The following is a 17,133-nucleotide window of genomic DNA, read 5'->3' as shown; positions in this document are numbered from 1 at the left end:
GGAGTTCTTAAATAATGAAGGGATTCAATAATGAATAGTTAACTGAGTTTGAGATGTGACATGATAATAGTGAAGGTCTTCCAGATATCCTTTAATGTAATATAGGATTGTAGTAGGAGGATTTCTAATATGTAGACTTTTTTTTTTTTTTTAAATATTAACACATCGGCTTTTTCCCACTGAGGCAGGGTGACCTGAAAAAGAAGAAACACTTTCATCATTCACTCCATCACAAATGGCAAATATTTTATTGCAATAACAAGTTAGAAAGAGAAGAAGAAAAACTTTATAAAACTGGGATGTAAAGTAAAAGAACACAAGTGCAACTAATGTGATGGTAATGGCTTGATAAAGCTCCTGGAGAGCGAAACGTTGCCACAATAAATGTCACATTAGTTGCACTTGTGTCCTTTTACTTTACATATTGTCAGTAATTCCACCAACTTTATTACAAAACTGGGATGCTTGAATGTGCGTGGATGTAGTGCGGATGACAAGAAACAGATGATTGCTGATGTTATGAATGAAAAAAGAAGTTGGATGTCCTGGCCCTAAGTGAAACAAAGCTGAAGGGGGTAGGGGAGTTTCGGTGGGGGGAAATAAATGGGATTATCTGGAGTATCTGAGAGAGTTAGAGCAAAGGAAGGGGTAGCAGTAATGTTGAATGATCAGTTATGGAAGGAGAAACGAGAATATGAATGTGTAAATTCAAAAATTATGTGGATTAAAGAAAAGGTTGGATGCGAGAAGTGGGTCATAATAAGCGTGTATGCACCTGGAGAAGAGAGGAATGCAGAGGAGAGAGAGAGATTTTGGGAGATGTTAAGTGAATGTATAGGAGCCTTTGAACCAAGTGAGAGAGTAATTGTGGTAGGGAACCTGAATGCTAAAGTAGGAGAAACTTTTAGAGAGGGTGTGGTAGGTAAGTTTGGGGTGCCAGGTGTAAATGATAATGGGAGCCCTTTGATTGAACTTTGTATAGAAAGGGGTTTAGTTATAGGTAATACATATTTTAAGAAAAAGACGATAAATAAGTATACAAGATATGATGTAGAGCGAAATGACAGTAGTTTGTTGGATTATGTATTGGTAGATAAAAGACTGTTAAGTAGACTTTAGGATGTACATGTTTATAGAGGGGCCACAGATATATCAGATCACTTTCTAGTTGTAGCTACACTGAGAGTAAAAGGTAGATGGGATACAAGGAGAATAGAAGCATCAGGGAAGAGAGGGGTGAAGGTTTATAAACTAAAAGAGGAGGCAGTTAGGGTAAGATATAAACAGCTATTGGAGGATAGATGGGCTAATGAGAGCATAGGCAATGGGGTCGAAGAGGTATGGGGTAGGTTTAAAAATGTAGTGTTAGAGTGTTCAGCAGAAGTTTGTGGTTACAGGAAAGTGGGTGCGGGAGGGAAGAGGAGCGATTGGTGGAATGATGATGTGAAGAGAGTAGTAAGGGAGAAAAAGTTAGCATATGAGAAGTTTTTACAAAGTAGAAGTGATGCAAAGAGGGAAGAGTATATGGAGAAAAAGAGAGGTTAAGAGAGTGGTGAAGCAATGTAAAAAGAGAGCAAATGAGAGAGTGGGTGAGATGTTATCAACAAATTTTGTTGAAAATAAGAAAAAGTTTTGGAGTGAGATTAACAAGTTAAGGAAGCCTAGAGAACAAATGGATTTGTCAGTTAAAAATAGGAGTTGAGAGTTAGAGGTATTGGGAAGATGGAGGGAATATTAAATGTTGAAGATAGGGAAGCTGTGATTTCGTGTATAGGGCAAGGAGGAATAACATCTTGTAGGAGTGAGGAAGAGCCAGTTGTGAGTGTGGGGGGAAGTTCGTGAGGCGGTAGGTAAAATGAAAGGGGGTAAGGCAGCCGGGATTGATGGGATAAAGATAGAAATGTTAAAAGCAGGTGGGGATATAGTTTTGGAGTGGTTGGTGCAATTATTTAATAAATATATGGAAGAGGGTAAGGTACCTAGGGATTGGCAGAGAGCATGCATAGTTCCTTTGTATAAAGGCAAAGGGGACAAAAGAGAGTGCAAAAATTATAGGGGGATAAGTCTGTTGAGTATACCTGGTAAAGTGTATGGTAGAGTTATTATTGAAAGAATTAAGAGTAAGACGGAGAGTAGGATAGCAGATGAACAAGGAGGCTTTAGGAAAGGTAGGGGGTGTGTGGACCAGGTATTTACAGTAAAACATATAAGTGAACAGTATTTAGATAAGGCTAAAGAGGTCTTTGTGGCATTTATGGATTTGGAAAAGGCATATGACAGGGTGGAAATGTGGCAGATGTTGCAGGTGTATGGTATAGGAGGTAGGTTACTGAAAGCAGTGAAGAGTTTTTACAAGGATAGTGAGGCTCAAGTTAGAGTATGTAGGAAAGAGGGAAATTATTTCCCAGTAAAAGTAGGCCTTAGACAAGGATGTGTGATGTCACCATGGTTGTTTAATATATTTATAGATGGGGTTGTAAGAGAAGTAAATGCGAGGGTCTTGACAAGAGGCGTGGAGTTAAAAGATAAAGAATCACACATAAAGTGGGAGTTGTCACAGTTGCTCTTTGCTGATGACACTGTGCTCTTGGGAGATTCTGAAGAGAAGTTGCAGAGATTGGTGGATGAATTAGATAGGGTGTGCAAAAGAAGAAAATTAAAAGTGAATACAGGAAAGAGTAAGGTTATGAGGATAACAAAAAGATTAGGTGATGAAAGATTGGATATCAGATTGGAGGGAGAGAGTATGGAGGAGGTGAATGTATTGATATTTGGGAGTGGACGTGTCAGCGGATGGGTCTATGAAGGATGAGGTGAATCATAGAATTGATGAGGGGAAAAGGGTGAGTGGTGCACTTAGGAGTCTGTGGAGACAAAGAACTTTGTCCTTGGAGGCAAAGAGGGGAATGTATCAGAGTATAGTTTTACCAACACTCTTATATGGGTGTGAAACATGGGTGATGAATGTTGCAGCGAGGAGAAGGCTGGAGGCAGTGGAGATGTCATGTCTGAGGGCAATGTATGGTGTGAATATAATGCAGAGAATTCGTAGTTTGGAAGTTAGGAGGAGGTGCGGGATTACCAAAACTGTTGTCCAGAGGGCTGAGGAAGGGTTGTTGAGGTGGTTCGGACATGTAGAGAGAATGGAGCGAAACAGAATGACTTCAAGAGTGTATCAGTCTGTAGTGGAAGGAAGGTGGGGTAGGGGTCGGCCTAGGAAAGGTTGGAGGGAGGGGGTAAAGGAGGTTTTGTGTGCGAGGGGCTTGGACTTCCAGCAGGCATACGTGAGCGTGTTTGATAGGAGTGAATGGAGACGAATAGTTTTTAATACTTGACGTGCTGTTGGAGTGTGAGCAAAGTAACATTTATGAAGGGGTTCAGGGAAACCGGCAGGCTGGACTTGAGTCCTGGAGATGGGAAGTACAGTGCCTGCACTCTGAAGGAGGGGTGTTAATGTTGCAGTTTAAAAACTGAAGTGTAAAGCACCCTTCTGGCAAGACAGTGATGGAGTGAATGATGGTGAAAGTTTTTCTTTTTCGGGCCACCCTGCCTTGGTGGGAATCGGCCAGTGTGATAATAATAAAAATAATAAAAAACAAGTTAGAAAATGAGTGAAATGGGGCACCAAGAGAGAAGTGATTATAAGTAGTGATTACTAAAGAAAATTATGGCAAAAATACACTTAGATGGAATGAAGATGGTAAAAAAAGGTGTATTGCAGCAGAGTATTGTGTTGAGTGTTAACGAGGTGGGGATTATATTCCTTTTTCAAAAGGCAAAAAATGCCATTTAGAATGTAAAATTATTTTATTAGCACCGGCTGTTTCCCACCAAGGTAGGGTGGCCCACAGAAGAAAAACCTTCACCATCATTCACTCCATAACTGCTTTGCCAGAGGCGCACTTACACTACAGTTACAAAACTGCAATATTAACAGCCTCACCAAAGTACGGTAACCCAAAGAAAGAAATACATCCATCATTCTTTATTGAGTAGCTGTCTTACAAGAGATAGGCAGACATGACAGGTCAAATGACCATACTGCAACATCTCGCTCATCCTTAAAAGTGCAGTTACTGTACTTCCCACCCACCTCCAAAACTCAAGTCTGATTTTTACTGTGTACATATTTTATTTCCAAGTATCAAAGATGGGCGAGACCGAATACAGTAGAGTAAGCACTTTGTATTGTTTATATGTAAAGGCTACTGCATCACACCACTCAAGGGAGGTGCATTCATGCTGGTGATGGGTTTTTGATTCAAGGAATTGGACCCATTAACCCTTTCCTTGGACGGTGCCCCATGGCCTGGTGGCAAAAGCTCTCGCTTCACATGGCGAGGGTCTGGGTTTGATTCCCAGCACAGGGGTGGAAACATTGGACGTGTTTCCTTACACCGTTTGTCCACATTCACCTATCTGTCATAATGGGTACCTGGGTGTGAGTTGACTGGTGTGGGACAAAACTGACCTAATTTGCCTAAAATGCTCTGCATAACAAGGGGGGGGGGGCTTTCTATATAGTAGTACATTCATCATTGATGTCAGCTAGGCCTGTATACCTTGTACATGCACCTGTAGAAATATATTGTTATTATTATGACCAGATTGCCTCCCATTTCTCTAGGCCCTGTATGATCCTACAGATTCAGTATTTTTTTCCCACTCCTCACTCATGAATGTAATAATAATAATACTGCAGCCACCTTTACATGTTCATGTCTTTCTTAGTTTATGGCATTGATGTGTTAGTAATGTTTAAAGCATTGAACACAGTATGATGTTATGACACGCTGTGTGTGTTTCAACAGGATGTGCCACAGGAGCTGTTGTTTGTACACAAAGGTCAGCAGGAGATGAAGGAGCTACACTGGCATCCACAGGTTCCAGGCCTCATCATTTCTACAGCAAATTCTGGGTTCAACATATTTAAGACAGTTAGTTGTTAACTGGTGGGTACTTGTAGTAAATCTTGCAACAGATGTGGGTTATACTAATGGTTTTACCAATTAAAAAGAAAAAAATAATGTGTAATTATCAAATTTGATTGGATAGTCATTTGCTATTATCCTAAATTACACACTGATCAACAATTTTTGAAAAGTTGTATGCTTCTTAAATGAGATTAGTTAATTGTTATGTATTTTCATATCCTGAATCCAAATATTACCTTGAAAAATGCTTGTTGGCTGTAGGTTTAAAGATATGAGACATGTAATATTTGATTATAATGTACAATATGTATCAGTATGTTTTAAACTAATCTATACCTACTCCCTGCCTTTTTGCTCGACACATAGTCGGCTGAAGAATCGTCTCTTGCCAATGTCCAGCAATAATCTGCAAGCATTCTTGTGCCCCATTTGCTCTAGTACCATTTTTCCATGGTTGAAATATCTTGGTGAAATCTTTCACCATGTTCATCATTAACTGCCCCACAGTTTGCTGGAAAAAAGTCTAAATGCGAGTCCAAAAGACGTATTACATCCAGTGTTCTTGTAAGCCTTGAGGTTTTCCACCAATTCTTCATAGTTGCCTTCCCTTCTGTTTCTGAGAAATCCCTTCACCACTAACTTGAATGTTTCCCAAGCAGCTTTCTCCTCTCCATGAAGGTCTGATTCAAAGTCCCCATCTTTAAGAAGCTCTCGAATCTGAGGACCATTGAAGTCTCCCTCTCTTATCTTAGTGTTGCTAAGTGAGAAGAATTTTGATGTTAAATACTTGAATCCCTGACTGGATTTGTCCATATCTTTTACAAAGTTTTTCATTAGCCCCAGTTTTATGCATAGTGGTGGTAGCAAAATTTTGTTTGGTTCAATGAGAGATGGATGTTGAACCTTTTTCATCCCAGGTAGCCAGTCTCTCCTGATGTAGCAGGAACCTCTTGCACGGCTGTACCATTAACATAGAAGGCAGCAGTAGTTGGTGTATCTGCCCTGCATGCCTATCACAAGAGCAACAACCTTTAAGTTGCCACAAAGCTGCCATTTATGTTCATCATATTTCATGCATGGCAACATATGCTGTATATTCTCATAAGTTTCTTTCCTATGTGGTGCATAGCCCACAGGAACTGATGGTTTACTATTGCCGTTATGCGGCAAGACTCATTTTTGACGAATCTACGAACATCCTCCAGTGACTGGGTTTGTAGTCGATGCCAAGTGCTTCCATCAGACCATTAATATTGTTGCAGGCCACTAAATCACTTTCCATTACAAAGAAATCGTTGAACTGCTGCTGAGGGTTATGAAATTTTAAAATCTTCACATCAGCTGCTATGAAATTTCACTGTTGAAGATGAGAGCCTAGCAGCTCTGCCTTATTTTTGGGTAGTTGCAGATCCTTGACAAGGTCATGGGGTTCCCCTTTTGTTATGAGATGTGGCCTAGAGGAGTGTGCTTCATCAAAGTTTCAGTTACTCTGTAATCCAGCACTGTCGTCCTTTTCTTCCTCACCACTTTCATCTGACTCAAAGGATACTGAAATTGGTGCATCAGGAACAGGTAGACCTTCTCCATGTGGAACTGGGCAAATAGCTGATGGAATGTTTGGATATTTAATGGACTTTTTTTTTTTTTTTTTTTTTTTTTTTTAAACCCTTTTGTACTGGAGGTACCATGTAGAAATAACAATTGTTAGTATGGTCTGTTGGCTCCTGCCATGTCATTGGCACACCAAAAGGCATTTCTTTCCTCTTCCTGTTCAATCATTGGCGAAGGTTAGTAGCACAATCGTTGCAGCATGTGTGTAAAGCCCAGTTCTTATCCTGGTCACCAATCTTGCATCCAAAATATAAGCGATATGCCTTTCTAACCATTCTGTGAAGCAGCAAAGGTCACCTAACCACAAATGTGACAGAAGTTGTCTGCCCTATTCACACAAGCACAAGGCATCTGAAAGAAGAAAACAAACTATTAAAAGATAAATAGATTTATTCATTTATCATTATAATAGAGCATTTAAGTTTAAAAAGTGTTTGGTTAAGAAAATCACCTATCTTTCACCTCAAAATATAACCTTGCACAGCACAACTACCTTCTATGACTGCTGGAACAATAATGAAGGTCAGCGAGTGTGGTAAGAAACACACTGCCACAATCCTGTTGGAACCTGTTGTGACATGTAAGTATATATTGTGTACGAATGGTATATAATACCGACAAGATGAGAGTAAGACACATGTGCAACATCTGGGTATCTTTATTGTAGACGTTTCGCCATCCAGTGGCTTTATCAATACAAATTCTAGGACATAACTTGAAGACAGTAGAATTATGTACAGAAGATGAGGTAATCAGTCCCTCAACCTAGGAGTAGGTGCGAACAGCACCATAGTCGTGGAGATTCTGAAGCAGAAGAAAGAATCCTGGCGCTTATATAGTAACGTCAGGTGAAGCAGACGAGGGCAAATTCACTGGTAGGCGGGATTCCCCAGTGGAAGTAGGTCCTTCCCAAAGAGATGGGTTAGTTGTAGTAGTAGTTGTCGTAGTCGTGAAGGTTATGTAATCTTAATTCTGAGGACATGTACATAACCTTCACGACTACGACAACTACTACTACAACTAACCCATCTCTTTGGGAAGGACCTACTTCCACTGGGGAATCCCGCCTACCAGTGAATTTGCCCTCGTCTGCTTCACCTGACGTTACTATATAAGCGCCAGGATTCTTTCTTCTGCTTCAGAATCTCCACGACTATGGTGCTGTTCGCACCTACTCCTAGGTTGAGGGACTGATTACCTCATCTTCCGTACATAGTTCTACTGTCTTCAAGTTATGTCCTAGAATTTGTATTGATAAAGCCACTGGATGGCGAAACGTCTACAATAAAGATACCCAGATGTTGCACGTGTCTTACTCTCATCTTGTCGGTATTATATACCATTCGTACACAACTTGTCAGACACTGCAACATCATGGAATCTTAATTCTGAGGACATGTACATAACCTTCACGATTACGACAACTACTACTACAACTAACCCATCTCTTTGGGAAGGACCTACTTCCACTGGGCAATCCCGCCTACCAGTGAATTTGCCCTCGTCTGCTTCACCTGACGTTACTATATAAGCGCCAGGATTCTTTCTTCTGCTTCAGAATCTCCACGACTATGGTGCTGTTCGCACCTACTCCTAGGTTGAGGGACTGATTACCTCATCTTCTGTACATAGTTCTACTGTCTTCATGTCCTAGAATTTGTATTGATAAAGCCACTGGATGGCGAAACGTCTACAATAAAGATACCCAGATGTTGCACATGTGTCTTAAGTATATATTGAAAAGTAGAGCTAACAAACAATTTTAACCATGATATTCATTATCAGTGACCTGAAATTAGTTAGAAATTGCTACTCTAGTCTTGGAAGCATTTTGGTTGTTGACCGGTGTTATCAGAACTAAGCACTAAACCCAGAAGGGTCATACAGTGCTTCAGGACAGGATGTACTAAAGATATAATATGCAAAGATCAGAGACCAGCAAGAGTTAGTAATATACAATAGGAAGAGGCAGTAAGGGTTGTGGGGAGTGCTAAAGGAAAAATAGAATTGAAGTTGGTGTAATAAAGCAGTCGGTGACAAAAAGTCAATGGGAGTCTGCGTCAAAGGTGGGCTGTTGGCAAGGATGCCAGATAAAGTAAATGCCTTAGAGAGGTGATGACGCTGGCGATAAATTCTGCATGTCCGCTGATAGACAGGAGAGTCTTCGTAGATGGTGAACTGACAATGGAACTTGACAATTCTCACAGAGCAACACTGGGAGCTTCTCCACGAGTTGCCCATGAGCAAGACGTTTGTGTCCAATATAAAGGAAGGAAGGAATGTAGTCTCCCAAACATGACAGTGATGGCAAAACCAGAAATCCAAACAATGTTACAGAATACAATTTATTATGGATCAACTCAGACCACTGTTGTTGCCAACAGTTGTGAAGTTGTCTAGAGATTACAGCAAAATAGTCTGAGAATGGAATATCCCTATATGAAATGAGTTCATGAGCAGTTCCCCACAAGGAAGGTTCCTTGATGCTGGTAAGGGGCTCTTGATCTAGGGAATTGGATCTGTGCTCCAGTTCCCTGAATTAAACCTGAATACCTTCCACATCCCCCCACAGGTGCTGTATAATCCTACGGGTTTAGCACTTTCCCCTTGATTATAATAATAATCATGAACAGTTGACTGGGCAGCAGAATCCACCTGCTTGTTGCCCTGAATATCCACATGTCTAGGAACCCAGCATAAAACAATGTTTTTACTAGAAGTACAGCACAACCAAAGCTGTATATGAAGACCCCCTCAAGGAAGGTTCCTTGATGTTGGTGAGGGGCTCTTGATTTAGGGAATTGGATCTGTGCTCCAGTTCCCCGAATTAAGCCTGAATGCCTTCCACATCCCCCCCCCCCCCAGGCGCTGTATAATCCTCCGGGTTTAGCGCTTCCCCCTTGATTATAATAATAATAATAATGTATATGAAGAATAAGGGGATGAGGAGAATCAGATTTTTGGATAGCCTGTAAACCCCTAGTCTAAAACTACATACTACAGATGTTGAGGTAGGCAGGGATGCAATATGTATAACAGCTAGCCGAGTCCAAACCCGACACCGTCGAAGGATTTAAAACCGTTAGTGTAAAATGCAGTGGCATGAATATGAGATTAAGTGGTTAAGAAAAAGGAATCTAAAGTAGGTAACTGAGCTTTCGTGTACGGAGGTGAAGAACAGACGCAAATTGTTGGAACTTCTCAAGAGGGAAGAGAAAGGTTAGATGCTGGATGGACATAAAAATGGGGTAAATGAAGAGAAGCAAAGAGAGAATAAATACGAAGTGGAAAGGAATCGAGTAAACAGGCAGCGATCAAATAAAGGACTTCAACTAACGCGCATTACCATTTTGTATGTAGAAGGCTCCTTCAGCATTTTGACGACCGAATGCTAAATGGCATTAATGTGATAAGATTTTTTTTTTTTTTTTGACGGGATGCATATCAGATGTTAAGAGTACAGGACATGAGAACACCATGTTTGATTGTACTGTGCTATGTTACCACGTATTCTTTCATCATAAGACATGGCTAATTATTTGGATTTTAACATACTCCCACCGTCATGGAATATTGTACAGGTCTCCCTCCACATTCACGAAGGTTAGGGGGTCAAGAACCTAGAGAATGTTGAAAAATCTCGAATGTTTGTTGCACAAATATATTGTAGGGAAATATAATAATAGCATTTACTTAGCCTAACAATACTGCTTCCTTAACCTACTAAACCACGAACAATCGTAAAACAAACACATGAAAACATCGTAAAATATTGTACTAGTGCCAGACCTTTGGTAAAGAAGGTGAGAAAGATTATAGAATTCAAGAACTCGTAACAGAGTACCAAAGTGGAGGAGGAAGAGAGAGGGGAGAATGTGCCTTCTTCAGTGATTCTACGATATGTATGATACTAAAGCAGCACGAGTCGATAAAGGATATAGTGCCAGCCAGCGATAAAGTGTAGCATTAACAGTGTAGCAAGTAAAGCGATTAATCGATAGAAAAAGGACAGCACGAACCTAACTCCTCCAATGTTGTTGGAGTCATATAGGGCGACTGAGAATACCGCCGCCTTCACTACCACTAGGTATGCCTTATGCTCTCAGTGGCCCTTATACACCCAACAACAACAACAACACAGCAACACTCGTGACATAATGACATACATGTATTTTATTTATTCTAAAGTATATGTCATGTTTCTATGTTATTAATATTGTTTATGTCATACTAGATGAATTGTGATAGATAAATAAGCCATAGAGCTGATATTAGTGTCATATTGAAGGACTATCTCGTCCTATTTCCAAACAAACTCTGCCACTGCCACAATTCCTAACATACGTAATGACATATTTTAAATATGATTGGGCGGCTGGGCAATCGCGAATGTTCAAAGCCCGCAAAAGTGTAACTCGCGAATGTGGAGACCTGTACTACCCTTATCTGTGTCCTTCCTGTTATATTACATTCATGAGGATAGGTTCACTTCCTTGTATCAAGAGCCTTTCATTGGCATCTAGGTACCTCCCCTGAGGGATGTTATTTTTGTAATCAAAAAGAAGCACTACACCTACAAGAATCATACAGTGCAGTGAGGCAGGGAAAGATGATCAAAGTTTGTGTAGTAAATTAGTTGCTGTCAAAAAGTCAACAAGGGAGTCTTGAGTTAAAGGTGGGTCCATCAGCAAGGAGGGAAGATAAAGTAAGAGCAGTGACGACATCGGACGTAAATTCTCTGTGCTCATTGATAAACTGGACAGTCCAACAGAATATGGTGAACCAAAACTGGAACCTGATAATTCTCAGAATGGAACAGGGCATCTCTCCATGAGATACCCACAAGAGAAGTGTGTCTAATGCGAAGACGGGAGAGAGTCTTCTCCCAACCTTGGCAACGATGACAAGATGGCGAGAAACCTAAACTTGGTTTGATAGAATGTAATTTATGTATATTATCAGAACAATATTGTTGCCAATGGTTGTGAAGGTGGTCAGAAATTACAGCAAAATAGTCTGAATGGAACACCTCTATATGAAACTGGGAAGTTATGTACAGCTGACTTTGCAGCAGCATCCACCTGTTCATTACCCTGTACATCAACATGACTGGGGACCCAACAAAAAACTATTTTTTGTTTTTGCTAGAGATGCAGCATAACCAAAGTTGTATACGAAAGACCAGGGGATGAGGTGAATCAAATTTTTTTTATAGCTTGCAAAGCACTAAGATGACTACCACAAATGGCAACACAGGCATAGATGCAGTACAGATAACTTCTCTGAGAACTGCATACAATTCAGCTGTAAAAATGCTAGCAGAGTCTAATAAATACCCTTGTGCTATGCTCTCCAGAAACACTGCTGCAAGCCCTACACCATCAGAAGATTTAGAACCCTCAGTGTACACTGCAACAGCATGAGAATCCTGAGGGATGTATCCTTACCATCCATTCAAGAGCACCTACTTGTGGACCTGACTTAAATTTACCCTGGATTAGGCTAACTACTTTACACTCAATACCCTAGCCCCTTTCTCATGGAAAGAATAAAAGTCACAGTACCATGGCTGCAACAATTCACAACTAACCCACACCAAGCTTGGAGAGGAAACCGTAGGAGACATGATCTGTCATCAGACAGATCAAAATGTCACCTACATCTTCCAAGGTGGATAGACCTACAGTTTCCTCTCTATAGTGTGCATTAGTTAGAAATTCTGGAAGATTTTAATGCAGACTACTATTTTTGGTATGGGGTTATTACATTTATGGTAGAGGGGAAGTACTCAGGTTTGATGCAAGGTAGGAAAGGCCAGGTTTAACTCATTAGATCAAGAGCCCCTTACCAGTATTAAGTTCTCTCTTAAGAGGTGCAGGATCAGGTTACTTACTGAGAATGTTAGCATCCTGAACGGTGGGTATCTGACCTAGCAAGACATTCATGCAAGCTTCTCACTGCTCATTATGTTTACATCCTGAATGATGCATCTCTGAACAATCATAGCATTCATGAAGCTGTGTTGTTGAACAGCGATCTCGGTAAGTATTGACGGTAAAAATTTTTTGTTTAGCCTATAATGTTTAGAAAAAAAAAAACTATTTTTTCATAAGAAAACATATTTTTTTTTTTTTTTAAATTTGGCCAACCCTGAGAACGAGTTTCGGAGAGGGCCTGTCGACCCTCAAAGGGTTAATAATAACCCTTTCTCTGTCATGACTCCCAAAATTGAAAATGCTGGCAGTGTTGCAATTTAAAAAAAAAAAAAAAAAACTTCTGAAATGGTAAAGAAACTTTGCATGCCACACACTGGATTCTTGTCCACTAGATATTTATGTTTAATTCTGGTCCCAAAAAATTCACCAGTTTGTCCTAAATAAAAGGTATCAACTTTTATATGGGATGGAGTATACACAGCCTACAGATTCCTTGGGAGAATTTTTAATTACATAATTTTTGTTTCACGATATTGCCATATTTAAAGATAACTTTAACATTAAAGTATTTACGAGCTTGTGGGAGGTTAGAGATTTTCACTGAATAGTAAAGCTAACAAGTTCTCAAAAGTTCAGTGTTTATTGGAAGCCTACTAACAGTTGTTCATACATACAGTAGGGCCCCGCTTTACAGCATTCTGCTAGTGCACCGGTTTTCAATTATACCCATTTTTCATTTATTCAGACTTCCTACAATAAATATATTTGCAATTCACCATAAGCTAAGGACAAAAATATTTTAAGGTCAGTATTGTTTAGACTATATGACAGTGTAAACATGTTATCAGGCTTTTATATTCATTTGAAAATGAAAAAAGGCTATGCTTCACTTTAGAGCGGTAGCCCAGAACCTAACCCGCCATACAAGCAGGGCCCGCCTGTACATTACTATTTGAATCACCAAACTCATATTAAACAATGTATTCTATGTTTTTTAGAGCCCTTAGGATGTGTACAAATGGACAAATTTGATGGAGAAATTAGAAAAGTCTGTGAAACTGCTTCTAATTTGCAATATCCATGAACATTGATATGGAGTCTCCCCTACTTACAAATAGGTTCAGTTCTGAGCGGTCTTTCATCAGTGCAACATATGTACTTTTACAGTATACATGAACACAGGAAAAATACAGTGGAAGCCCAGTTTTCATCCTTAATTCCTATTTTGAAATTGACATTTTTTAATTTTCATGAAATTGGCCAAATTGCCAATTTCTGACCACATTTATTGGGTAGTTGAAATCAGTAAATGGGCAGTTTCTTGTACTCAATCAATAGAACAAATGGTGTTCCAAACAAATAGCTATGAGTTTGGTGGACTGGAACAATGGAATTGGCTGAAAATAGGGCTCAAACTGGGCAAAATCGCCGATGGGTAAATGTCGCCAAGGTCACTAACTTCGTAAGAGCATAATTCCGTAAGTTTTCCATCAAATCTGGTACTTTTGGTGTCATTATCATCAGGAAAATATTCTCTTAACATTTCACTTTTTTTTTTTTTTTTCAAATATTTTGCGGCACCAGGAGGCACTTCAGGATTTGGGGTTGCGACAGTCAATGGGTTAACATATTATTTTTCGTATTTAAGGTGAAATATGGGGATTGAGTGTGGTTTTATCCTGCATACCCAAGGACTAAGAATCAAGTGTGAAGGGGTATAAAACAGACATGAATTTCAACCCCTTGACAATATTACTTCTGATTCAGCCAATCCTTCATTTTGAATGAAATATATGTTAACCCTTTCAGGGTCCGTCCCGTAGATCTACGGCTGTTCGGTGAGTGTCCAAATCGTAGATCTATGCCAAAATTCTAGCGCCGTCAAATTTAGCGCGAAAGCGCTCATAGGCCTACATGTGAGAGAATGGGTCTGCGCCGTGGGTGTGCGCTGTAAACAAAAAATCTAGGCGCTTGCATAGCATTGTGGAAACGCCGGCTCAGTCACCCTTGTTCACCATGCCTCGTCGCAAGTCAGCTCTCACTCCCCGGAAAATTGGGACTCTCCTCTTCCTGTCTGATAGTTCTGACACTGATGGAAGTGGAAATGAAGACGAATTCTACGGCTTTGATAAGTTAGTGACCGAAAATAATGACCAGGATATCGATAATAGTGCAGAAAACCCCGACGATCCTCGACCTTCTACCTCTGGTGTGGGCACTCGTGACTCACGGTCGGGTGTTCCTAAACGTAAGAGAAAACTAATATTTTCCCATGGCCTGGCCTCTGACTTCAGTAATGACGATGATTCTGACGTGGATTGTGATTTTATTGTGCTCGACGATCATTCGAGTAGTGATAGTGAGGAAACATATTCACCAGTGAAGCGTCGGTATGTTCGCCGCCGCATGCGCTCGGGTAGTGTACCCTATGCTGTGCCCAGGGGACGGAGTACATCCCGGAGTACATCCCGTGGCCCTACACCCGTTTTAGGTAGTGATAGTGAGGATGATGTGGCTACACTTGGCATGGATGGGCCACAGGCATCAGTGGATGGTGTTAGTGGGGTTGGTGGTGGTAGTGGCACCGCCATGCGTGACTCACTGTGCCACGCGGGGACCCACGCTGCTGACTCGTCAGTTCAAGGACAAAGCGGAGCGTCACCCACCAGCCCGCCACAACCACCCGTACAACCAGCCTATGATGTCCAGTATCCACCAGCAAACCGTATCTGGGATTGGCAGCAAAATTCCAATTTTGTTCCCAGCCCTCACCACTTTGATGACTCTCAAAGTGGAATTCTACCTACAAGTCCCCTTGGAACCACGGCCAATGAACTAGAATTCTTTGAATTATTCTTTGACCAGCCATTGATGGAAATTATTGTCAGGGAAAGTAATAAGTATTTTCAGTACACCATGGCAAATACGATCTTATCACCACAGTCAAGACTACACAGGTGGAAAGAGACAACTGTTGCAGAAATGTATTTGCTTTTTGCAACAATAATGCTTATGCCTCACGTCTATAAGCATAATATAACAGCATACTGGTCCACAGATCGGCTAATTTGTACCCCATCCTTCAGTGAAATAATACCAGTGAACAGGTTTATCTTACTGTTACGTATGTTGCACTTCTCTGACAAAACCAGGCCTGACAGAAGTGACAGGTTATACAAGATTAGAAATGTTTTCATGTATCTCAAACAAAAGTTCAGGATATACTTTTATCCATTCAAGAATCTTGTAATTGACGAGTCTTTGATTTTGTTCAAAGGTAGACTGTCATTCAAGCAGTATATACCGAGCAAGAGGAACCGCTTTGGTATAAAATTGTTTGTACTCTGTGATTGTGACAGTGGTCTGGTGTTGGATATTGTTGTATACACGGGTAGTAAAACATTGAAAGATACCAAGATGTTATTGGGTATATCAGGTGACGTAGTGAGAAACATGATGGCACCTTATCTTGGTAAGGGCCATACATTATATACCGATAACTGGTACACAAGCCCATTACTCAGTGATTTCATGCGAGTGAACAAGACAGATGTGTGTGGCACAGTGCGTTCTAATTGTAAACATATGCCCAGGCTCAACGCAGGTGTAGCTGTATAGTCCTTGTGGCTTAGCGCTTCTTTTTGATTATAATAATAATCAACGCAGGTGTTCGTGGTGATGACGTGCAGGTGTTTACTGCCAATGACATCATGGCATTACGGTGGCATGACAAACGAGATGTCACATTGTTGACAACCATTCACCGTAATGAAATGCAAGACAGTGGCAAAGTTGATCGAGTGACTAATGAACGTATTCGAAAACCAGTGACAGTGATTGATTATACACAAAACATGCGCTTGGTTGACAAGTGTGACATGCAGATTGGTTTTGTTGACTGTGTTTGTAAGAGTTACAAGTGGTACATGAAACATTTCTTCCATCTCATGGACATTTCAATGCTGAATGCATATAATATGTACCAATTAAAGACTGGTAACAGACCACCGTATGGTGAATTTTGTTTGTCTGTTGTCAGACAACTCATAATGAAGTACCAGGTAACAACACCTGCAATACAACATGGTCCTCGAATTCATCACAATATACCCAAGCGTTTGAGGAGAGAAGGTGATCATTTCATAATACAGCTTCCTTCAACTCAAAAGAAATTTGCTCAGAAGAGATGCATTGTCTGTGCACAAACAAAACGACGGCAACAAAGACGCAAAGACACTCGGTTTATGTGTGAGGAATGTAAGGTGCCTCTGTGCATGGTGCCTTGTTTCAAGGAGTTCCACAAGCTCCAGCAGTTCTAAAACCATGTCCAGTGATTGTAAATATGTAAATATATGATAGAACATTAGTATTATACAATATTTGTGCATGTTTATTGTAATAAACAACAGTGGTAAACAATAATATGATAATAACTTTAGTGCGGTTATTGTGTTCAATACAGTGAGTATATATATATCAATTATATACAGTATTGGTCTCTCAGGCCCCAAATGTTAGTAGGAATAGAAAAAAATTGGAAAAGAAAAGAAAAAACAACTAAAACAACAAAATAATATAATACGCGTATGTGGAATTCGTCGATGTTGCCGCCACCACATCATTTTCTATAAACTTCTTGGCACTGTATCTCG

At 40.3% G+C, this 17,133-nt stretch overlaps 1 protein-coding gene across 1 annotated transcript in view; it reads left to right on the top strand.

The window, feature by feature from the left end:
* l(2)09851 (WD repeat-containing protein 1 l(2)09851) overlaps positions 1-5,134 on the top strand; it is a 78,645-nt gene extending 73,511 nt beyond the window's left edge. The window contains exon 8 of the mRNA XM_053782126.2: positions 4,812-5,134. Within this exon, the coding sequence (XP_053638101.2) occupies positions 4,812-4,949 (138 nt within the window). The 3' untranslated portion in view covers positions 4,950-5,134. The remainder of the gene's footprint in view (positions 1-4,811) is intronic.
* The last annotated feature ends 11,999 nt before the right edge of the window (positions 5,135-17,133 follow it).

Source organism: Cherax quadricarinatus, chromosome 30, assembly GCF_038502225.1.
Source record: "Cherax quadricarinatus isolate ZL_2023a chromosome 30, ASM3850222v1, whole genome shotgun sequence".
Classification (NCBI taxonomy): Eukaryota; Metazoa; Arthropoda; class Malacostraca; order Decapoda; family Parastacidae; genus Cherax; species Cherax quadricarinatus.
This window is presented reverse-complemented; position numbering and strand designations above follow the sequence as displayed.